Source organism: Ambystoma mexicanum, chromosome 3p, assembly GCF_040938575.1.
Source record: "Ambystoma mexicanum isolate Mex_15411 chromosome 3p, UKY_AmexF1_1, whole genome shotgun sequence".
NCBI classification, from domain to species: Eukaryota; Metazoa; Chordata; class Amphibia; order Caudata; family Ambystomatidae; genus Ambystoma; species Ambystoma mexicanum.
This window is the reverse complement of record NC_090925.1, coordinates 633,765,063-633,790,281: the sequence shown is the minus strand read 5'-3', so window position 1 is coordinate 633,790,281 and position 25,219 is coordinate 633,765,063. Positions and strand designations below refer to the sequence as shown.

The 25,219-nt window shown below is 39.7% G+C and overlaps 1 protein-coding gene across 3 annotated transcripts in view; it reads left to right on the top strand.

Moving 5' to 3' along the window:
- SH3TC2 (SH3 domain and tetratricopeptide repeats 2) overlaps window positions 1-17,358 on the top strand; it is a 665,994-nt gene extending 648,636 nt beyond the window's left edge. For all 3 annotated transcript variants that reach the window (XM_069651388.1, XM_069651386.1, XM_069651387.1), the window contains exon 18: window positions 13,927-17,358. In XM_069651388.1, the coding sequence (XP_069507489.1) occupies window positions 13,927-14,169 (243 nt within the window). In that variant the 3' untranslated portion in view covers window positions 14,170-17,358. The remainder of the gene's footprint in view (window positions 1-13,926) is intronic.
- The last annotated feature ends 7,861 nt before the right edge of the window (window positions 17,359-25,219 follow it).

Genomic DNA, 25,219 nt, shown 5'->3' with positions numbered 1-25,219 from the left:
TCTGAAAAATCAGCCTGTCTCTTTGCATGATGCTTAGCATTTTTTGCTGAGCCCTGTCTTCTTGCTCTGGATGCTGTCCCAAAGAAAGGCATCTTTTCATTCATAGAGTTGGACCTTTCAAAGTGTATGACGCCCTTCCCCTTATCAGGCATTTGTGATGACATTGTTTTTGACTCATTCTCTGTTTTGATTCTATGCTCGGATGTTGTGACATTTCTAAAGACCATGTCCCTAACCACGTATTCATCACGATTGTGAGAACTATTTGGGAATGGGAACATTTCTCAAATGTCAATTCTTTACTGAAGAAGAGATCAAATGTTGCCTTTCGACTCTCCACTCAGCAATTTGACTTCACCAAGAGGATAATTGACCCAAATAAGTATGCAGTTTTTAAAACAGCATTTGCAGTAGCATCATCATCTGAAATAAGCAGATATTTATAAGGGAGTATTAAAGACAAATGTGTTTAATCCATTTATGAACAGAAATTACATTTTCAAGTATTATTTTACATTCTAAAATATGGATATACCACCATAAAACCAAATCCAGGATTCTAACTCTCAAAAGCATCCCAGTTCCAGGTTTCAACACATGTTCAGCAGTTTCATTTCTGTCTTTCAGCTGTCCCACTTCCAAAGGTTTGAATAAACAGACTCTACAAGCCTGTGTCTTTGCATATAAGATCCATACTTTCCTTAGTAATAGAAACTAATTTCAAAGCCTTCCTAACATTACAATTTGAGTTTCCCAGAGTCTATGAAGGAAGTTTCTGTGAATAGCATCTGATTTGTGTGTATACTAAAAATATGTGAACTTTACATTCCTGTGTCAGACTTGTAGGTTGTAAAATTGTCACCTTGGATGAAAGGCACTATAAAGCAAAGGCAATTGAGAATCTTGTTAATTAAAAACCACATTGCTATTTATAGTTGACCCATTTTGGGTACGTTTGTAATGACGTCTGCTAAGCTAGCTGGTTTCAGATCACCTTTACAGCCTTCCCTTAAAACCTGAATAGTATAAATAGCTGATTGGATCAGCAATGTTAACATGTTTGGCTTCTTACACTGACCTTGAGAACGCAAAAATGCATTTGATGCTTTATAGGACATGTGTATCTGGCTGAAATAACAACTGTTAAGTGGGAACGAATGTTTTGTTTTAAAAGACTGCTCTATCAATTACAAAGACTATACACCAATATTTAATCCAAAATTCTTCCATTAAACATTAGCGTTTTTCAATATAAATTCATGTAAAACTGTTCCCAACATCAATTAATACATGTACAGAGTACACAATAAACATCATTCCATTGCTTTATTGGAGAAACTGAATATTGAATAATGAATATACAACATCATCTGGGCTCAGTTTAAACAGCAGAGTAACTTTGAGAGAAGTGGCTTGGCAAATTCTATTAACTTTCTTTTGTTTGTTGAAAATAACTGATTGCCATTTCAGTGTGAAATATATTTCTGGCCCCATGCCATTTTACAGAAGATGTTACATTCAGTCAGATAATATGCTGCTCATTCTCCACCTGGAGGGCTTAATTGGGGACATGGAATTCCATGGTGTCTGTTTGTAAACAGGGGTAAACAGGCTGGGGTAATATTGAGCACAGATACAGAGGTTTTAATCAATATCCTAATTATCTTTCCTAAACATAATTGCTTACTCTTTAGGATGATTCAGGATGATTCAGTTCCTTGCTTCATTAAAGTTTTCCTCTTCAGATGTATTCTGAGGCATCCTTATCGGTGGTTCAGATGATCCCTGTGTTTGTCTTAGAGTGGATAAGGGGTGACAGCTTTTCAGATGGTGGATATTGGTGGTGAGCCTTCATGCCTGTGGGCTGACCACTGAGCTGGTGGTTAAATAAGTGGAAGAAGAAGATTGCCAGATTGTCGGAAGTGGCCGCTAACCTGCGTGAGAGAGTGAGAGAGGCGTGTGCTTCTGCAGAGCAGCGTGGTGCGGCTTGATGATCAGCTGATCGACAGAGTGCATACTGGCCACACTGTAGGGTCCATTCCTCTAGTTAACCAATGCTGTGAGTTGGGAGCTGGCAGACGAATGTGGAGAACACAGAATGGTGAGGAAGGGGATTCTCTGCCCTTTTGGACCCACAGACTTCCTCTTGATCCAGTATGGGTCGCCGCACCACGGTGCTGCTGAGTAGTGTCCCTGCATTCGCTACCCGCAAATTGGGCAACTTACAGCTAAGTGCAATTATTTGATCTTTGAAACACATGGCATCCACTTCCCAACCCCAACCCCTCTTCCTCTTCTATTTATCTCATTACAGTGAGTGTTGGGGAACATATCCCCTTTGAGCTGTGGGGATGGGGGACTGAGAGAGGGCTAAGAAACGTGCCTACACAGTTGAAGGGAGTGCAGTGGCAATACTTTTTATTTACTAATTACACTGTCATTTCTCACTTTTATCACTGTCTTGAAGCACTTAACATTGAAAGGATAGCCTCTCCATGGGCTTTGGATTGTGAGCCAGAATTTGGCTAGTGTACCCCCCTAAACCCATTCCTATGTCCTTGAGACTGGGATGTGAGGCACAGTGAAAGTGTGCATCTTATGCGTGATTGGATTTGTAGTCTGGAGAGGTTGGACCTGCAGCACTGAACTTGCTGTTTAGGGCTAGTGCATGCTAGTTGGTCTGGCTGCTTCCCTGGTTCTCTGCCTGTGAAAAGGCACTTGGAATGGCCAAACTTTTAAGGGAGCATATATTGATAGGCAGTGTTAACGCCTGCTGACTACTTCCACTCCTCAGTGGGCCTGGAAGATTAAAATTGCCCAAGGCAGACTGATAAAAATGCCTGCTAAACTGCATTCACAAAAGCTGCAAGAAACCAAGCGGGGCCACAATAATGCCCTATGAGATTTCTATTCCTTCACTGTTGATGTCCGGTCCACAAAAAAGGCAAAAAGGTAACTGGTATCTAAATCGATAATCGATGGAAAGCATACTAAGGTGAGTCAAACGATGGATCAGAGGAGGATGACAGATGTTTTAACTCTTAATGTTATTGATTTGGAACATAGGTGCACAACGAATGACTTGACACTATTCTATTACCTGACAACTCACAGAATTTTGTGGTAGATAACTGCCTGATACAATTAGTCTAATCTGAACTGTCAATCCTTAGTGCCTTCCCCTGTGCTTGAAGGAAATGACATACAACTGAGCACAGAGGGATTTCAAAATATTATTGGCTCTAGTATGCCCCCAAGATCGGGAGAATCTTGTGACAACATCATAGGTTCCAGCTTGTCGGCAAATCCCGATTTTTCACGGTTTGCTGAATCATTTAAATCAACTTCTACAGAAGGAAGTTTTCCACTGGATAGCACCACTCTGTCACAAGTCTTGGACCATGAATCTACACACTATGATAATGACTCTGTCTGCCCCACCAAAAATATGGATTAGGTTTCAGCTACATTAGAGGTAGTTTTTGGCCTCTGTTGCACAATAATGAAGGAGCATCAGGATCTTTACTGTATTGTGGCCAAGATTGTAGATATTATATTGTCTAATAACATCCGCACCACTGATGATGGATCAGGGGAGGTACAGGTGGCTAACTCACGGGAGATGATAGATGTTTTGTGTGATGTTCTTGATGATGGTTTGATGGGTAAAAGTGAAAGAGGTAATGAAATATTGACCAATGGGGAGGTGGAGGTTGTGCCCATCTCACATGATTTGCAGGATGAAGAAGGTATGGTAACCCAGATGTGGGGGCATATAAAGAGGTCAAGAAGTAAGAATTATAAAAATAAGGGTAAAACAAAAAAAAAACATTGAGTCATCTCAAATGATGATTTAGCATCTGCTTTCTGTTCTTGTGTCAGAACCTGAAGGTTCTCCACAAGATTATCTTTCACGTGTATGCTTTGTTTCAGTCATTTATCAACATAGACAAAGTTTCCTCTTTATTTGAATTTGGGCATGGACTTATGGAGGAAGATATTAAATATATGTGTACTATTGACAGACCTAACGGGGGCTTATTAACTCATGTGTCATGTTGCTTCCTCAAGGTAAAGTAAAGTTTATATTGATGCACACAATCACAGATATCATCCAATCAATTATTTCTCAAATTAAGGGTTGAATACATTTTAGGATTTAGGATCTTTGCAAGTCCTTCCAACTAGGATTTCCATCCCCTTGCTGGTTTTAGCACAAAATATTCAGAACATTTGAGGTTGTGGGAAGCTTTGTCCAAAATCCTGTTATTTCTTAAATCCTAATACCTTTCACTGAGTGATTACTCTCAAATGTTTCTGTTGACTGACAGACATGATGGTAATGTCACAGATTTATTTGTCTATGAAGTCAATTTGAACTTGATTTGGACAATGCTCAATTAAGCCATTTAAGCTGACATAATGGACAATTTTATTTAGATTGATTTGTCAGCATTTTAAGTCTATAAAACCTCGTTAATGCAATTAATCAAAGGCAAGAGCCTTCAAAGTAAATCATTCTCCATTAAAAATGGAGTACTCTCGGGAGCCACACCATTCATAAGGTATGTGAACAAGTGTTGTCTAATTTTGATGTCCAATTCAGTAATTGCAACTACTGGAAATTCTGTTCCATCAAAGTTATGTAATTTCCTAATACGGCATTTAATAGTGATGAAGCAATCCTCCCTGGGTTCAGAGTATTCTATATTTCATTTGAAGAAAATAGTGAGATATTGGACAAATATGAATTTATCATCTTAACATGAAAGGTGTCATGATCGTGATCTTGGGTGATGATCAGACATGCATTTTAACCAAGGTCAAGTTCAGGTGGTTTGGAAGAGGAATCCGTCAGAATAAAACTACATTTTGAAATCAGGTAGGGTGAATTTGCAGGCACCTTCTGCCTGGCGGCTCTATAGCATGGGTCACACAGTGTGACTGCAATTTGCAGAATCTCATGGGAAAGAAGGTGCATCTACATTTTTGTTCTTTCAACTAAATCATTTTGGTTTCTTTATGTTGCATCTCATGCCTGGAGTTTCTTGTCAAATCTCTTGCTTTTCTTCCGGTTTATCTTTCACTTTTCCTTTAGACATAGCCCATTGGAAGAGAGAACTTCCAGTCTCGTCTGAAATTAGTTCTCCTCTCTATAAAAGATGATTGTTAAATGTTTCTTTTCATCAACTTAATCTTTTGCTCTTAATTTTGAGTCAATTGATGAAAAGGTATTTCAACCCGTATTTCCACTAACTTGGGTGGATCTTTAAGAAGCACAGAAGTGTCTCCCCCTAGGGCTTGAAATGTCTTTTTAGCATACTAAAACTAAGGCTCTTTATATTTTGAAAAAATTGCTCTCAGAAGCTGACAGAGACTCTTATAATGGTCATGTTAGGGCTTATAAAAAAGCGGTGATTGCTGCCAAAAGAGTTTATCTTGATGACAGGATAGCCAAAGATCAGTCCAAACCTAAGGAGCTGTTCAAAGTGTTTAAAGAGTTGGAAACAACCACAAATACAGGATCCCATTGTTAAAGACACCAAAGGGTGTAACCAAATACAGGAGGCTATGGATGCAAAACCTACCAGAACTAACAGAGGCATTGACAAAGACAGAGACATACTATCACTTAGGGGCATCAAAGACACGGCCACTACTGTTAAATGTTGGAATGATGCAGAACTGTTGTCATTTAAGCCCATCTCAGAGGCCGACCTTACAGTGATAATTCAAAATCTTAAACCATCTAACTGCAAGGGAGACGTATGCCCGGCACTGACAATAAAAGCCTGCACCACTTTGCTTATTACTACTCTCTGCAAGTTTGTCAATGAATCCTTTAGGGACAGTGTTGTTCCTACCTGCATAAAACATTCTTGGGCAACTCCACTATTAAAAAAAACAGATCTCTCGCCTGACGATCCATTGAACTAACGTCCTATTTCCAATTCACCATTTCTGCTTAAAATTCTCGATAGAGTTGCGTACACTCAACTACTGACCTATCTGAGAACTACTGACATCTTAAGCAAGAGATAATCTGGTTTCCGGGAAAAACACGGCACAGGGACCCCCTTGCTGAATTTAAAATCTAGGCTCCTTCGCCATATGGATCAGGGCAGCCCAAACATGCTCATGCTGCTGGAACTTTCTGCCTCCTTCGACCTGGTAGACCACTCAGTTTTAGTCTATAGGTTGAAGGAGGTGACAGGCTTCTCAGCCCCTGTGGCCGCATGGGGCGCCTCTTTTCTGAAAGAGCACCACTGGCGAGTGAGCAGCAACATTGCAGAAGCTAACCCCATGGATCTGACACAGGAAGTCCCGCAGGGAGCCTGTCTTTCACCAATTTTCTTTAACATCTTTACGGTTCCGTTCCTTGACTTTCTGGACAATAATGACATAGAGTTCACCAATTACGCTGACCATACTCAGTGTATCATTTCTATCACAGGTGTCTTCTCGGTTGATGAAATTAAAATCAACTGGATATATTTGCTCATCCAAAGCTGGAAGTGTGCTAATGGATTGGCCCTCAACACCAACAAGACAGAACCCATGCTTGTGGGCACTGATCCAAAAATTCACAAACTGGAAGACTTATACTCCCAGTTTGTGATTGATAATTTTGCCATAAAGATCAAGAAAAAAGTTAAGACACTGGGGATTTATTTGGACTGTAATTTGAGCATGAAATCACAGGTCAGTAATTTGGTGTCCTCGTCTTCGTATTGTATCAAACTACTTTCTCATGCACGCCCCTTTCTCTCTCAAACTAGTAGAGAGACGTTGGCCCGAGCACTGATTAGCTCTAGGATAGACTACTGTAGCAGTCTTCTGATCGGTCTCCCAAAATGTGAAGTGAATAGATTGCAGGTAGTGCAGAATAATGCTTTCAGGGTCGTTATGGATAAAAAGAGATCAGACCATATCTCCCTGTCAAGAAGGGAGCTTCATTGGCTTCCTATTAAGGAACGTATTCTCTTTCGCCTCTTATCTATTTCCTTGAACTGTCTGAAAAATGTGTGGTCCTACCTACATTAATGATGAACGTAGGCCTAAAACCAGCAACTATAGCCTCAGATCCAATGATCTCTTTCAGCTAACTGTTCCAAATTGCAGATTATCTCAGACCAAGGTTGGAGCCTTTTACTCTGTGGCCCCCTACTGCCTGGAACAACCTTCCACTGAAACTCAGAACTGAAAGTTCAAACAGAATGTTCAGGAAAGGACTTAAAAGCTATCTATTCAACTAACATCTTTCTCTGGTCTGAGATCATGTCTTCTGGCACTACTAGATTTATGCCAGGCCTATGAACTCTCATCACTTGACCAATGCTCTCAGTCAATGGTTTGACCTGTCGCTTCAGTTGGGAGACCCTTAATGTGCCCTTTTGGTTGCATGGAGTTCTCCTTTTATAGCTTGGTCCCTCCCTAGGAGTGTAACTATCTCTCCTAGGGGAACAGTTAGGATTTAACTACTAGTTGCCAATGTAAAATGAACTAGGTCTTCACTAATCCTGGTACTGGGGTCTAATGTCCTGGAACCTAGAAGGAGGAGCGGGGGAATTGCATTACTAGTTGTTTCTTGGAGGAAATCTATTTGTTTCCTGGTTGAAATTTTGATTTCTCAGAGAACCTGACTTTGTTTACTGATTAGCCCTTCCCTGCGAGGTGTGTATTTGTAACCCACGATTGGAATATAATCAAAATATTGAGGACTAATGGAGGACTATTCTGCTGGCTTTGAAGAAAGGGTCTCCTATATTTTTTTTATATGTATAACTGCAGAGGAGGATTACTTTGTTCCCCCATTGCAAAGTCCAATTGAGGAGTACTCTTAACCTCAGCTGCTAGTATCGGGCACAGTAGGATAATGCACTTCATAGATTTATGTCAATATAGTTACTTCCCACTACAATGATGCTATGTGATCCATGTGATGGACTAGTTGCATTACCGCTTATTTTGGAAAGGCTAAAATATGTGGTCTCGAAGTCACAATAATCAGTATCACCATGCCGGTAACTCTATGTGAATGCACGCTTGAGATACAGAGCGAAATCCTTAGGAGGCTCTTCCACAGTGATCATCAAAATGTAGATTGCCTGTTGGGTTTCTTGGGGATTTCTATTTATAGAAAATATTTTAGGATTGCAACTTTCAAAGTGGACTATTTAGTGTAAGTCTGGTGTCAAGACTACAGCAAGGAAAGTGGAAAATTCAAGAGTGAAGTTCAATTTCATGAATTAAATCTGATTTTGATCACGATTCAGTCCAAATGATACCATTATCTGTTCTTAACATTCTAAATGTTTGTAAACAGAATATTTTGCATTTTTGTGATATTAAATCATATAGACCTTTTTATGGATTTGATTTGTTAAATGGGATCAATAAAGAAATTAAGTTTTTATTTTTTCTTTGGTCGTCTAACTTGAGTACGACTTCCCTTACCCTAGTCAGAGCAGCTAATTGGACCTCCCTCTCTGTGTAATAATATGGTTTCCCTGTTGTGTTCCCTTTGGGAAGGCTTCTTATCTGCTTGGTGTCATGTTCTCAGGCTTTATTCTTTTCTCTGTGCTTTTCTAGGTGATTAGTTCAGACTCATTTTTAGGGGGTGTATCATGTGGCATTTCTCCTTATTGTTGCTGTAAACACTGTTGTTTCCTCACCTCCCTGAGGATCCTGAATGTCTCTCAGTTAGGAAGACATTTTTAGAATGCCTTTCCTTGTCTCTCAAGGTAAGCTGGGTGAGCTAAATAATCTTGTTTTTGAAATGTGTGTTGTAACATTTGCTTCCTTAACAGGTTGTCGTATATGTGTTCATTGATTCTCTACTTAGGATCATGTTTATTTCCCCCCCTTTTCACACCAGACATATTCATTTGGCCACTTCCCATCTCTCAGCTGAAAGTCAATGTCTTCCTCTGCTCCTGATGTTGTGGAGGGGAAACCACATACCTCCTGCCCCCTGAACCTTGTTGTAGGCCAGGCATAATGGATCCACTGACATTATTCAAGACTTATTTGGGCATTATGATGGGATTTCTTATGCAGGTCAATAGATTTACCTCTCTATGATGCCTTTTTCTATCTCATTTTAAGTAATCTCTTCTGAAATTAACTGTCTTTCATTTCCTGTTTCAATTTAGCATTCTGTTCCATTTCTGTAATCAATTGTTTACACTGAAACAGTTGCTCTCATGATTCACAGAGACTGACCTGATCAGAATCACATGCACTATTCCTGGATGCCAATAATTATATTATGTTTATTTTGCAGCTCAATATGTAGGGACTCTTTCTCAAGCCTGCAGAAGCATGCCTCATTTATTTTGCATTGTTTTTGAGGCTGCTAGCTATTTACTTCTTGATCCAGTTACCCTGTTGTTGGACACTGTGCATAGGATCAGGGAAAACCTTTTCTAGTTTCTATTTCAATTCCACCTTTTCATCTACATCTCTTTTTAATTCTTGTCCATTTATCGTGTTTTGATATTCTTGTGCCTGTGCTTGTGTCAATTCTAAATTTAGTTGGTGTTTTTCTTGAGAAATAGTATCGCTTGGTTTGGCAATTTTGGTCATTAGCTGCTGTACCACATTCAAATCATGCTACTTCTGACCAAACACCACCTCGGAGTTAACACCTTTAACAATTTGATTAGTATTTATGTCTTGGCTTTTTTTAATTGTAATTTCAGAGTTATTAGATTATCAAGTAATTATTAGTGTAGGTGCAATTAAAATGTATTTGTCTTTTAAAACCATCCTGTCTGTATCCTCTGCTTATAATTTTACTTGAGATGCAAACATTCTGCATCAAAATTCTTTCTGGACGCTTAGTGTATTTTGAAGTATTTTTGTATGTGTTATATTGTGCTTTGCTGCTGTTGAATGAACATCTGATCAACCTCTAATATCACTCGCAATACTTTTATTTCTTGTAGTCTCTCATTACATTTTTGCTGCATATTTATCAACTCTACCAATGTAAACTTTATCTTCAATTCTATTTTCTAGCAACTTTTCACTTTATCTCTCTTTGCGGTGTACATGTATGATTTCTGTAGTGATTGATGTGATAGACCCCTTTCTTACCAAATGTCTTTTCAATGTTTGCTAATCTGTCATTTACATTTTCCAGAGTCTTAGATCTTGTGTTGCACATTTTCTGTGAAAATTTTATTTGGACCATGCGTGACTTGTATCACCTCTGTCAACCAAAGCTTGTGACTTTTAAAAAACAACATTTGATTATGGGTTCTAATAAATCATATATATTTATCCTGTATTCAAAGTCCCTGTATCCAGTCTACCTTGATGTTTTCTCTCTGGTTCCTACAATCGTCCAATACGGAGTACCAATTTCCATACATGCACAACACCAATATCAAAATTGTCTAACTAATATACAGATTGTTACATTTAATTTCAAATCAATCTGTGAGTTAAACAATTACTTTACTCCTTACATGTTTGGATTGATTAATATATAGCCCACATCTTTTATGAGACTGTGCTTTGAGACTATCATATTCACCATGACAAACCATTCTCACATACCTTGTCATCTTTTGCTCAAATCTCTGTTAAAGGATTATGTGCAGAGTGAACATTATATCCTCAAACCCCTTATCTTTAACAATAATTCAATGTACAAAAACCTCTTTTAAGGAAGTTTGACAATACCATCACCCCCCCTCAATCAGAGTCGCATAATTCAATATTTCAGGTTCTTTTTTCCAGGCACAGGTAACCTCAGGTGGTACTCCACTATCTCAGTCCCTATTGCCAGGACAATAAACAACCGGCGGCTTGTGATAAGAGCATCATAAGAGAAGAACTCCTTGAACACTGTTGACAGAAACAAGCTGAGTAAATAATCTTGAATTTACAAAACAGTTCCATTTGCAATACTTCTTCAAACAAGTACAAACCCCCTCTATCTGAGTTGCAATTATTCGAAAAAAGACTGCTTAACTTTACATGTACATTAAAATCATATCACTATTTTTTCCTAAATGTGAAATGCTTTTTTTTTAAACAAAAGGCAAATCAAATGTTTAAAATGTTAAACAATCATGAAATTAGGACATCAAAATAGTGAAGCACACAGTAAGTGACTCAGTGTTGGGTCTCAGGTGTTTGCACAAGTCAAAAAGTGTTTACTTCTCTGCTGCTTTAAATTGTCATGGAGTTGAAATATGTAATTTTGAAGTGACAATTTATATTTTGGGGAAAAGGAAGGGGTGAAACCGGTCCTATGGGATCTGTGAGGAAGTTTTCATTTTTACAAATCCCACTGTGATGAGATTCATGTGCAATGGGACTTGTCTAAAGGATGCCTTTTCACTCCTTTCCCACTGCTCACATTGTCATCCTCCAGCTACCTCTCCTGGGGACATCCACAAATCAGAGCCATTTACATCCCTCATCAGCCACCTTGTCTCCCTGCTCACCTTTTTCTGAGGACGAAGATGTGTGTAGATGTGCACACAGAGTAACTTAAATTACAGCGAATGAGGTAGAGTAAATTCAAATAAGGGAAATGTTTAGGTCCTCTGGGTCTGAACTTGGCTACAAGGACAACGCAAAGGTGCAAAGGGATGGTCACACAAAAACATTGTGTGGCAGGACCTGTGCAGACTGTGGCAAATCAATTGCCTTAAAGGAGTTCAATCACAGTCAACAACTTTGAGTGCTATACAGATATTTTACTCATAAATAATAAGTGGTTGAAGGCAAATTCATAAAACTAACAATGCAATATTCATGGAAGCAAAACTTTTTAACAAAATGTGTTAAAGCAATAAGTGTAACATGGAATCTCAGAGTAGATATATTGCATGAAAAGAGATTTGGTCAATACATTTCAGTAGAAAGAAAGCAACATTACATTGTGCAATACATAATTCAAAAGCTAATTGGAACAGATATTTAAGTGGAGAAAAGTGCTAAGATAGAAGCAGTTGTTATGAGCCAGCAGGACTCTTCCTAATGACCGACACATTTCGTGCATGGGTGCCCTTCTGATGATAATACTTCTATGGGACCTGTGTCCATAGTGAATTAACCTGGGGATCATCGCATTGTGACGCTCAAATCTTTGAATTCAGGACAAGCCTTCGCCTTGTCTGTTAAAAAGAGTATTGTAAGCATTAGAAAGAGCAAAAAGATGGTTTCAGAAAAAGTGGTCAAACGCGGCACCAGTCGCTAAAGTATAGCGGTGCATCCCGCGTTTTGACTGCATTGAACACAGGTATCATATTTTCCCTTGTATCCCTCCTCACATCAAAAGTACATCAATGAGATTACATTTGGGGAAAATATGAGTAAGGTTATTAAGATCACATTTGTAATAACTTCCCGTTTGTCAAAATAACATCAGATTTTTCAAAGTGAGAGGTTTTCTGACTTGCAATTTATATATGACTAGGATAAGCAGAAATTACATTTTCAGATATTGCTTCACATACTAAAATGTCTACATATTGCTTCTTTATTGAATATTTGTAAAGCTCTTCTCCTGCATATCACATTCATATTTTCAGATTTTCACTAGTTAAAAAAGGTTGAGAATGTGTGCAGGATTCTAATTCTTGAAAACATCCCTCTTTAAAACAGCCTGCTTTCAAAGCAAGTCTTGCAGTTTAATTTCTTTCATTCAAGATACATGCCTGTAGAAGAGTTACTTTGTGTGTGTCCCATAAACTGGAAAGAAAGTATTGATTAGTAGCATTTGTTTTTTTGTTTTTGTATGTTCCAGAAAGCTATAATATACACTTTGTGTTATTGCTGTCTGGCATGCTGTAAAAGTGTCACCTGTGAATAATGGTACCCTACAGAAAAGGAAAGGAAATCGAGACCTTGTTAAGAGGTCACATTTTTATGAAAATGAGACCTATTTTGTGGTCTTTGTATAATGAGGTCTTTTTAATGGCTAGTCTCAGAGTATTTCTTTGGCCTGTCATTAACAACTGGATAGGATGACGCAATAAAATCAGCAGACAAAAAGTATCTGACTTCCTATAATGACTTCAAGTACCTAAAGAAATGTTTGTGGTTTTACAGGAAACATGTGTGCCTGGCTGAAATAACACCTGTTCTGTGGGAACATGTTTTGTTTGGAAGGCCTGTTCAATCTTTTGCAAAGGTTCTCCTTTTAACAATAGGGATCTTCTGTTAAATGTAAAAACAAAGATCTGTCTCATAGATAAATTATTGTTTGTACAGAATAAACAATAAAATACTTTGCATGTTTGGATGTGTACAAACAGGATATGGGAACAATTCACATCCAACAAAGTCAATGATCTTTGGTCATTTTATGCTGAATATTTCTTTTCAGAAAAGTGATTTCCATTTTTACTTTGTTTTGTATGCCTTCATTGATTGCTATTTCAGTGTGGAATGCCACGTTGACCTCATGTCATTTAATCAAAGGCATTACATTCAATCATACACTATGCTATAGTGTTTTCCTTGTTTTAAGTTTGAATGTTTTAAACCCCACAAATCCGGAACCTTCCATATAAGTTGTCTATGGTCAATTAATGTAATTGTGGCCTTAATCATGCTTGTGTAGAATATTTACTTTAAAGCGTATATTGTGATTATTCAACAGTACTTTCAGTATCAATTCCAGTTGATACAAAAATAGCAAAGTATTCTGTACGCACAGTCTCTCTGTCCCACACCATATAATGTAAAACACCAGCATTACTGAATCACTTTCTTTTGAAAAAGCACCGAAACAGATTCACTTGAGAGGCAGCACTTTCTGGCACCGAGCTATAATACTGCCACATTATTTTATCTTCACTTTGAATTGATGTTTAGGGAGGGATAATCAATATTGTGCCACAAAACAGTCAACATTAAGTGAAAGAGATAAATTACCTCATGTATGTATTTGTTTTTTAGGACACAAAAGATGCGGTCAGCTACTTCCTCCTAGCCCTTGCAGCATCATTGGAAGTGGAAGATGAGAAGCTCCGAGACATCTTGCGGGCTAAATTGGCTGAGGTCAACTGTGAAAAGATGAGCAGTGAAGACCAGGTCACATCTGTGCCAGAGCTCCTATGCCACACTGGAAATGGATGCCAGACACAGGAACTACAGGGAACAGAACTACCTCAGCAGTTAGGAAACCAAACAGAATGTTAGCCTCTTGGGGAGCGTGGATGAGCACCTAGTCTGCTCTCAGATGGTTTGATGGCCACGTTGCCATCTCATAGATCTGAAAGCGGACGTTCCATGAAAAGTGGACCTATTCGCTCTGCAGCATATCAGTGTGCCAGTACTTCAGAACGAAGTAGAGTTGCACACGCTTGATGGGGTACCAACTGGCTTTAATGGCATACTGTTGCCCCAGAAAAACCTGCATAGCTTGGATGGAGTCGATCTGAATTTGACTTCAACTCGGCTGCACATACCTTTCATAGGCAATGGCCTTTCATACAATGTTCCCATTTCCTGATAAGTGAGACCTCTTTTGTTCTCAAACAATGAAGGAATGGTGCCTGAATCGATGTCCAAGATCTACCAGTGGGTACTTTGTGTGTGTGTGGCAGTCAATCTGCAGAAGATGAACGAGGGATGTAGGGAATGCACTATATGGATCATAATTGGATGGGAACCTCGAAGGGTGAGTTCTAACTTGGACCACGACACAAGCATTTGATTATCCTCAAAGATGCTGGTCTATTCATAAAGTTGTTCCTCATCCTAGTTTCCCATACGTAGGTGTCGTTCACTCTAAAAACATTGAACTAATGGATCACCTAACTTGATTAACTCACCGCAGTAACCATCGGGTGCATGGCCATGGAATACTCATGTCTTTCTCACTCCATGATGCTGACCTCTGAAAGGTGGGGCAGCATTGCTGCAAAATGGAATCACATCCATGGCTGCCAGCATTCGAAATATATGTGTAAGAACCTTGAGCTAAATCAATATATATTTTCTTTTTTTTTAAAAGGCACTTTAAATAGCAACCACACTGTAAGGAATTGAGTGTTTTAATCACAGTGAGAAGTATTGGTGCACAATGTGGAAGGCAAGTTGTAATTGTAAGGCATGGTGATAAGTTGGGGAAAGTAAAGGGAACAAGTGCAAAATAATGACTCTGCCACCAAAAGCACAGCCCTAAAAAGTAATATCTTTGATATTTTCTGAGGCATAAAATGCAAAGCCAATGATGACGGAAATATCTGAGCTTTGACCATCACCAAACCCCATCCAGTAAACTGCCACTCCTTGTTAAACCTTGCAGCCCTATTGGCTTCTGGCCTTACACCTAGTGATAGACATGTCATTTGAGAATACCGTAGTGTGAAGGGGAGTGTGCAACATCTGTTTCCCTCTGAAATATCATATAAACTGCTCTGAAGGTGTTCAGCCATTGTCCATATCATAAAGTTTAGGTGCCCATGGATGGGGAAAGGAATTCAGTTTCCCCGGACAAAGTACCATTATCATACCCCAACCTTACGCTGCGGACAGATCTGAATATTTCTGGGCCAAACATGGAAACATCTGTGGAGCTTTTGAAGGTAGTGCCACAGGCAGCTGCCTAGAATAGTCATGCTGCTACACTGGCCCTCCCTGGAACAACCTGAAATCTGATTAGCAACTCTAAGCTCGAAGCACTGGCCCTGCCTCCAAGGTGTGATGTTCTGCCACAGTCAACTGAGTTGTTCTTTACAGATGCACTGCATGCCTGCTGCTACCACCGATGGCGATCTTCTCACTGTTGGAAATTCGTACCTAGGTTTTTGGGTGGAGGGATGGTTTTTTCGTATGTACTTAAAAATGGGAAGCCGAAAGATCAATTTCGTGTAGTATGGAAGGGAAAAGAAGTGTATTTTGTAAAAAATTAAGTCATGCCATTTCTTTAAACATCAAGGAAATTCCTGCTAAATTATTGGTACATGTGTCTGAGTGTGTGTGTGTGTGTATGCATATTTATGTTTATATTCTATATTATATATAATGTGGTTCAAATATGGCTAAAACATTGTTTACAACCTTGCCAATCTGCTAAATCCGCGTTTTGATTTATTTGATTTAATGTGCCTATAGCTTCTGAAATGTATAATCAATCCTATTTGTTGCTGCCAAAAAGAAAAAGGGCCTCATTCTGCGTTTGGAGGAAATTTGGTGGAAATTCTGCTGTATTACTGCCAAAATGGGATACCGTTACCGCCACTTGGTCCGGTGCTCTTACAACAGATTACAAGTGGTGGCAGGGCCGTATAATACCCAATTTACAGATTTTTGGTGGAATTACCACCGGTGGAATTACTGAGTGGTAATTTCACTGATTTTTGGAGGCAAATGCTGGAGGTAAATCCTCCACTTTTCCTCCAAATATTGGCAGAATTACCGCTTGGTAATTCTGCCAGTTGTAATTTCGCCAAAACATGTAATTTGGCGTTATGGGAAAAATGATGATAATTTTGTTACTACCTAAAAAAGTTCCCACTTTTTTCCCACACTGCCAGAGTCAGAATGAGAGCATTATAAAAGTGCAGTGTTTCAAAATGTGAATAAGAAAGGTATTAAATATTCAATATGTATACACTTCATAACAGTTTGTTAATATTAACTTAAAATAATTACTACCGCACAAGATGAAGGGCCTTCTCCAGACTCCAGTTCTCATTATACCTGGAAACTCAGGTGGTGTTCTCCTTCAAGCGCTTTCAAGCCTCATGCTCTCTTCAGGAATGCAGTCCCAGGTGTTGATGATTATTTCATCCCCCATCAGTGCAGGGAATTCTGGTCCTTGTAGTTGAAAGGTGCTGAGAACAGACACTCCACCATTACTGTAGTAGGAGAACCTCAATGGCGGGAGAGAATGACTGACAGAGCAGCATTCCTAAGCGGGGTACAGTAGCCCTGTTGCTGCCCTTCTGCTGTCCAAATCTCCGAAAAAGAAATGAACCACACAAGATAAAGGGCACACTCCAGTTCTCAGGAAGCCTACCAATTTAGGCTGTGTCCCCCTTTAAATGCTTGTGAGCCTCATGCTCTCTTCAGGAAGGCAGTCCAAGGTGTTGATGATTAATTCATCCTCCATCAGTGCAGGTATTCTGGTCCTTGTAGTTGTGGGGAAAAACTGACAGTGCAGCATTCCTTCCTGAAGAGAGTATGAGGCTCAAAAGGACTTGAAGGAGAAGAGAACACCAGCTAAATTGCCAGGTATAGTGAGAACTGGAGTGTGCCCTTCATCTTGAGTGGTACATATATATGTATATATATGGCCTGTTTGACCTTCGTACTCTGAGTGAAAGTTTCATACAATACGAGCCTGTAAATAAACTGAACATAGTATTTATTATACCATCACCCAATTTGTTTCCTTTTATTGATACAGATGCAACAGAGGGGCATCGTAAAAACAAGAATGCTTTTCTTTTATGTTAATTATGCGCGGTCTTACAGAAACGCTGCGACGGTGTACGAGCAAGTAACACTAGGGCAAATATAAAATACAAATGCTTTCAGTGCAGTTTTGCACAAAGACGATGTTTGCATTGTGCCTAGTAATTTGTCATGATGCAAAAACGCATTGAAAGTTTGCTTTTTGAACTAGAGCAATATTTTCCTCGGTGCTAATTACACTTGCATCCATGCAAAGCTCCTGTTTGTAAATCCATATATATTTGCATGTGTGACATTTGTGTTTTGTGGAAGTTATGTTTTTGCTTCAGCATTGAGAGTAATAATAGAAAATGTTATTCAAATAAATCCATTCACCGGAAATACATCACAATAAAATATCAACTTTGTCTCTTAAAGCATCCACATTAAAAATATGTAATCAAAATATAGATCAATATTCAATTAATTATTTGTCAAAAATAATAATACATTAAAACAAAATCCCGCATATGCAGAAGCAAAACAAAATGAAGCTAAAACTAAAATCCTAAAATGCTACAGGTGCGCACGTTTTTTTTTCATCCTAATCCGCGAGGAAGAAAGTGTTCGAGACAACAGCAAACCAAAGGGTCATGCGCCAAGAGGATATAAACGTACGTTGTATAACACTTCTTGCAATTAATATTCTTGAAAAGCTGACTAATTTTTATTCTCATCAGTATTACACTGCAGCCCAACAACATGTAAGTGCTTGATGAATATCAAAAGGTGTGTACAGAACAATAAGCGAAATCAAATTTGTGATAATTTTTCTAAATGTGAGATGATCACGTTTGTCAAAACCACTGGCTGATAGCGTGTGCCAATGTCTGTAATCCACGAAAAAACCGGCCATTCCGAGATTGCTTAAATCTGAGGATTTGCAGTGTGTTACGAAGATTAGATTTAAGAATCTGTCAGGGTTATGCCTTTTTACTTGAGTCTTGATGGAAGTGGGGCAGTTTACATACTTTGTTTTATTAATAATGGTGAGAAGTTCAAAAGTTGTCCTACAATTTACTGGGAGGCAATAGACCTTTCTCAGTACTCATTTCTTTTACGAGAGAACTCATACCAACAACAAAAGAACAGAAAATCCATATTAGGTTCAACTGAATTACCATCAAAACTACAAAAACGAACATCACCTCTCTGATGTAGGGCTATGGGAAGCCTAAGAACACAAAGACGGGCCATACGTTTTCGTACAAAACAATTTTTACCTAGAAAAAATAAGACTTGCCATTCAAAACTGGGAATGGATATGACAAGAATGCTTGACTGGGGATTTACTTGACTCGGCTAATAGATTATCATTCACTTGTTTTGACATGGAAGCCTTGGTCACTACCCATTTGGAAAGGTTGGTCAAACAGTGTAGTTAAAGGGGGTAGAGCAGCCCAATAATTGAGAAGTGTAATGAACAAAGGCTATCCACTAGATCTTGCCACAGTTATCAAGGGACAGAAAGACTACGTGACTAAGCCCAGAAAGAGTCACCCAGATCTCAAATCTAAAGAACAAAGCCAGCATTAGTCTGGGTCATAGACCTACAAACTGTGGGTCTGTAGGTGCTTTGCACTATGCATTCTATAACCCCTCAGCATTGAAAATGCTAGCTATGGTTGTTGGGAGTTGTAGTCAAAAACATCTGGAGGACCAAAGGTGGCAGACCATGGAATCCGTGCTAGGGCTTCAACACATGCCCCAAGGTAGAGAAGACTGTTTGCTGTGGACCTTGGCATGCCCAATAGTGATCTCAAAATGTATACACAGCTATATTAATAGGAATCAGAGGTAGGATAGCCCAAGCTCCCTCACCAAAGTGCACAATTCCATCTATCTTAGACTTGAATTTGATTAAGGAGGGAGGGAGAACTGTGTTACCACCAAACTATGTGGAGAATTGCAGAGTTGACAAATGTGTTCAGTTCAACATTGCTTACGCTCTCCTCTTGGTGTTTCCAGGAGCTTTCAGCATAAACCCCACTCACCCATGAATAGGCAAATGTGTTAAACTTTGTAAGTGTCTGTCAATATAAATAATTGGGAATCTTGACCATGACCTGTGAAATATTTACATAAATGGTCATTACACGAGATTTAATAAAAACAGCATAACCTTTTGTAGGGTTGGTGGAGTTCTTCTGAAGTCGGCCATTTCCTCTCCATATGCCAGACAGGGGTTTAACCTATGTATTGGCCTTGAAATATCAGAAGTTAAAAGCAGAAGTTAATTTTAGAAGGTGGTCCCAAGGCCATTAGAATAAAGGTTGTCTAAAAGTGGGGTGTAAACGTACCGTTAGCAAAACCCTTCATTTATTAAAATGCTTTTGCACATTCACCACTTCTACCACAGGTCAGACAGGACAAGGCACATTCATAAAGCTGCATTAGTAGCTGTTCATCTGTCCTCATGTCATAGGCCATAATACCTCACGAATTGCCTAGCCAAATGCCAACAAAGAGTTCTTTCACTCAAAGCACAAACTGCCTTGCATCACCCCATGGTCCTTGTCGATGATGAGGAACAGTTTCTGATATTGTTTTGAAATTGGGTTGCACCAAGCCCCTATGCGCAAAGTTTTGAGTCGAAAGTTCAGCCTGTGTAAGGCTTCATTTTTGACAGTGTTGTGTTAGTTTATGCAGGAGTTTATTCGTTTTTAGATCAAGTTATAAGTACAGTTGTGCCAACATTACTCCATCTTGGAGGCACGTGCTATTGTCTCACCCATTCTTGGGCTTTCTCAAAGCACATAGATATTCAGTTCTACCCGTGTACATGTATTACTTTTGCAAATCTGAGTTTGTCTTTAGTCACATACAATGCATATTCGTGTTTGCCCATTCTTATTTATGTGCTTTAACATTGCATTACAATTTTGTTCTATGTAGATTCATTCACAACTCAGTTCAATATTAAATACAAGTCTTCATTGAAAGATAGGTTCAAAACATTGTTTGGTTTTCTTAATCAGTTAGAGCTTCCTAGTCAGGCATAAATAATCAAACTTCGATATTTCAATCTCATTGTAACCTATTTGGTTTATGACGGCTTATTTGGTGGGGTTCTTTCAGTTTCGCAGCAGTTGCTTCTGATATTGCTCGGTGTGGCCCACAGAAGAGTGAACCCGAAGTTGACAATCATAGAGGATATCATTAGAGACATTTTTCCATAAGCGAATGTACCCAGAATTTTTAAAGCAATATCACTCAGGGAAATTGGTCTGTAGCACAGAGGATCAGACCCCATCACCTTTTCAAATACTTTGACTATAGTAGTGTTTAGGTTTCTGGAAGGGTATGCATTATTAAGACTATGGACCTCATTACGAGTTTGGAGGCAGCCATGCCCTTAAAAAGGGCATGGCTGCCTCCAAACTCGGGTCTGGGTTCCCTGAACGGGCAATTACCGGGCTATTCCGACCTAGGAAGGCCCGGTATTTCCCCATTCAGGGAACCCGGACCCAGACCATCCCCATTCTGATTCGAGCCCCCATAGGGCTCAATGGGAATGGGGATGATGCTAACAACTGACCAGATGTCCAGAGCGGGCCCCGCGAGGTAACCTCGTAATGAGGCAGTATGGTTTTAACGGCGCCAGCACCTTTACCGGCGCTGTTAATCCCATACTGCCAGGGTCGTAATGAGGCCCTATATGTGTTCCATTTGGCAGCAGAGGGGGCACATAAATCAGGTGTAGATCACAGAAGTCCCCGGCATGCCATCAACCTTCACTGCCACTGGAGCTGTAAAAGATATTTGTGTCAACTGTGTTGTTGTGAAATTGAGACTGTAGTTTAACATAAAAAAAGCTTGATGGAGATGTGTTTGCTTGTGTTGTTATTCCATTTGTATTGCGCTCATCCTCAGCTGTGAGAGAACCTTGAAGGAGACTTGCATCTCGGCACAGAACAAAATGGGATTATTAGGCGAGGGGATATAATTGGAAGAGGTAGGTTTTACATTTGTTTTCTAAACAGCATAAGAGAATGTACATTTTCAATATCATGAGGGAGTGGATTACACAGTTTAGGACCTAAGACTGAGAACAGTCCTTCAGCATGTGAGTGAAGTGTGAACTAATAACTACTAGTAAAATATTGTCTTCAGAGCAAAGTGGACACTTTCATGCAGCGATAGGGTGGGGCTAACTCGTGGGTATTCTTAGTTGTTTACGGTACACAGAAATCAGAGTGGATTTAGAGAGATTGAAAATCAACTGCTCATTGGCATTTGACTTAGTTGTAGTTTGTCCAACAAGGTATTAGAAATGCCAGCTTAAAGGCATCACCGTAATCTAAGTGGGAGTTTGCAAATATGCCCACTACAGGAGAGTGGAGTTCTTTTGGAATAAATTAGAGTTCCTGAGCAGATGGAGCAGGAAGTAGGATACTCTGTAAAGTTAATTGATTTGGACTGCAAGTGACAAATCACAACCCAAATAAACCCCAAATTCTTCACCAAACTGATATGCCAAAGAGTCCTGCAGCAATGTACATACCTGATATTTGAGCAGATGGATTGGGCCTAACAGCATAACCTTGGTATAGCAAAAGAGTATATGTCCTCTATCTAACTGGTATAACACAATGTGGACAGTAGTTGTTTTGTTAAAAAATTGGCGTTACATTGACGACATCCTCATGTTTTTTGAAAGAGATCAAAATACCCTCACCAATTTCATCACGTGGGTAAACAGACTAGACCCATTCCTCGGATTTACCCATGAGGTGAGCAAAACTGAAGCCACGTTTCTCGACTGAAGAATCAAAAGAACAGAACACACTTTTGAAACCACAGTGTTCTGAAAAACAACAGATAGGAAGTCCCTTCTAGAATATGCCAGTTTTCATCAAAGGACACTTAAGGAAAACCTGCCATTTGGTTAATTCCTCCGATTTAGATGGAACTGTACCACCCAAAGGTAATATGATGTACAGGCGAGAACACTCTCACTAAATCTGAGAGAAAGGAACTATCCTAAAAAAATCACAAGACAAGCGTGCAAAAGGGCAAGGAACATACCCAGAGAAGTCACCCTTACACAACACGGGAAAAAAGAAAGGGGACCGGATGTCATTACAGCAGTCTTCAGCCACTCACCTGTGATCAACCTTCTTAAACAAGAAATTAAAAAATCCTGGCACCTACTAAATGTAGATGATAATAACTTACCAGTGCCACTTTTCACCATCAAAAGAAGGAAAAACCTCAGGAATAGCCTAATACACACATACCTAGGAACAAAACCCCCAGAGACCAACACTCTCTGGAACACACCCAGGATGCTGGGACATGCCCCCTGTGGAATTTGCTCAGTGTGCCCACTAACTAAACGCACAACCACAGTAGACATCGGGTGGAAATACCTGTGGGAACAGAGGACCTTCACAAACTGGAATACCACCAACGTGGTCTACCTAATTCTGTATCCATGCAATATGAGGTACATCGGAATGACAACAAGAACGATAAAAACACGTATCTGTGAACACAGATCCAACATCAGAACTAAACAATGCACTGCCCCTCTAGTAGAGCACTACATGACAAAGGGACACTCAGAAAACGAAATATCATAGCCATCTTAGAGAAAGTGACGGTACCAAAAAGAGGAGGCAACATAGCAGCGCTGTTATTACGAAGAGAACAAATGTGGATTTACAGACTTCAAAGCCATAAGATCAGCCTGAATGAAGAAATTTGCTAGCAAACATTGGCTGTGCAATGATGATTAGTATATATGACCATAAGAACCAGCAGTCACCCAATTAGATCATGGAACACCGTTTCTATTAAAAATTGAGAAAGCTAAAAATTGGCGCACCTTCTAGATCATTGCAGGTTGCCAATCCTATTTACCATCATCTATAAGTCTGTCCAGTATTTGGCCAGAAGGCCCATTACTTGAGCATACTCCTCTGGACTACATGTCCCAACATGCCCTGGGCAACATCATCTCCAGCAGCGGCACATATGTGTGCACTCTTTGTATACACAATCTCTGACAGCCCTATTCAGCGTATTGCCAACACTACTGCAATTCCCAATTTCCGGCAGAACTTGGGATATTGTGCGACACAGCCACATAGCCCACCTCATTGAACTACAATTTCCACTACATCTGAGGAAAACTTGTAGTCTTTCACCCACACGTGACGATTATTGGTCATCACAAATATAGACCAGTACCAAGATGGGTCACTTCGTAGTTACTACCAGACACCTGCAGCCCCATTTAGGCTCACAGGGTTTGCCATCTCAGCGCAGTGTTGCTAGCATGACTACAACTCCCAACACACTTTGGGTTAATGTGCGGCACACCCACATAATCTTTTATTCACATGATACCATTTTTGGCCACTGCAAACTAATACGAGCACTAAGAGAGGGGGGACGCAAAGCCAGAGAACCACAATTCCCATCATCCTTGTGAAAACCTGTAGGCCTTCGTCTGCACGTGACCACGAAAGGCCACTGTTCTCATATACGAGAACCAAGTTGGTGGGCGCTAGCACGGCCACTCCACAGACAGCCCATTCCCTTGACAGAGAACACCTCACACATGCAGGTAAGAAACCAAGATACCCCTTAGGAAACACCCATTTGAATAGGGGCTTCTATGGCCATAGTATTCAACAATTGCCTAATTGCTCGCACCACTCGAACAGCACATCTCCATATTGGTGCATCAGTTATACGTTATCAAGCTTAACTCAATTATGATAATCTATCCTGCAACGAGCGCACTGCGCACAATATGTAATGGTTTAGCCACATTGGAATTTGACCATTGCCCGCACACTATTTGCCCACCAATCACTCTCTTGGCACTCAAGACTTAAGACTCAAATCCTCTGATTTTGGTTTTTAATTTGCAGAGATATTCAAACAAAAAGTTTGAAGAGGACTGGACGAAACGCAACATCCAGTACTTAGATCCAGCACCCACAGAGTCTGATACGAGGGATCCCGATCTTACAGGTACTATATATAATGTTAACAAAAACAATCTGCAATGTTGAGCACTGGCCACATTTTGTAAATTAGTTGGTACAGTACAAGACATTCCAGGATATCTCCCTACAGGTTGTTCACACAGGAAGTCACCAAGAGCTAAGGTGTACCCAGCAACGACCAGAGAATAGAAAGTGTAACTATAGGTAACACCTCTCTACCAAATGGTAGTTCCTACACTAAAATACCTATTAAGAATTTTCCCTTCGCACAATCCCCGTCTTGTCCATTTTTGTAACCCTAAAGACATCAGGACACAAGCAAAAACGCCCGTGGGTAACCCAAATAATCTCTCAAACCCTCCAAGACGTGGAGATGTTTGAAGAAATCATGCTGCTAATGAGAATGTTACATTCTCTGTCCTGAAGAAGGGTGCTAGTCATAAGGACCGCTGAAACCGGTTGACTATTTTCAAGAGTTGATAGGCTGATGACCACAACTCCGAGACCCTACACACGTTTGAGGAGAGGGCTCGAGTAATTCAAATACATCATGTTTAACCCTATCGAAAAAAGTATAACATTTTCGTGCTGATTGATAGACAATTTCTTTTAAAGTTGTTTTTTTGACCATTTGACCAAAATACATTTCTTGACCATAAGTCACACAGACTAGAGGCGGCAATAATAAATATAAAACACCGACCTCCACAGAGTGTGCACCTATTACTTAGAGTGAGGAGAGTAGTAAGAGAGTTGAGTACAAGGATCTCTATACCCCTTGTAGGCGGCACATCATCGCCAACTAGGCACAGGTGTGCCATACA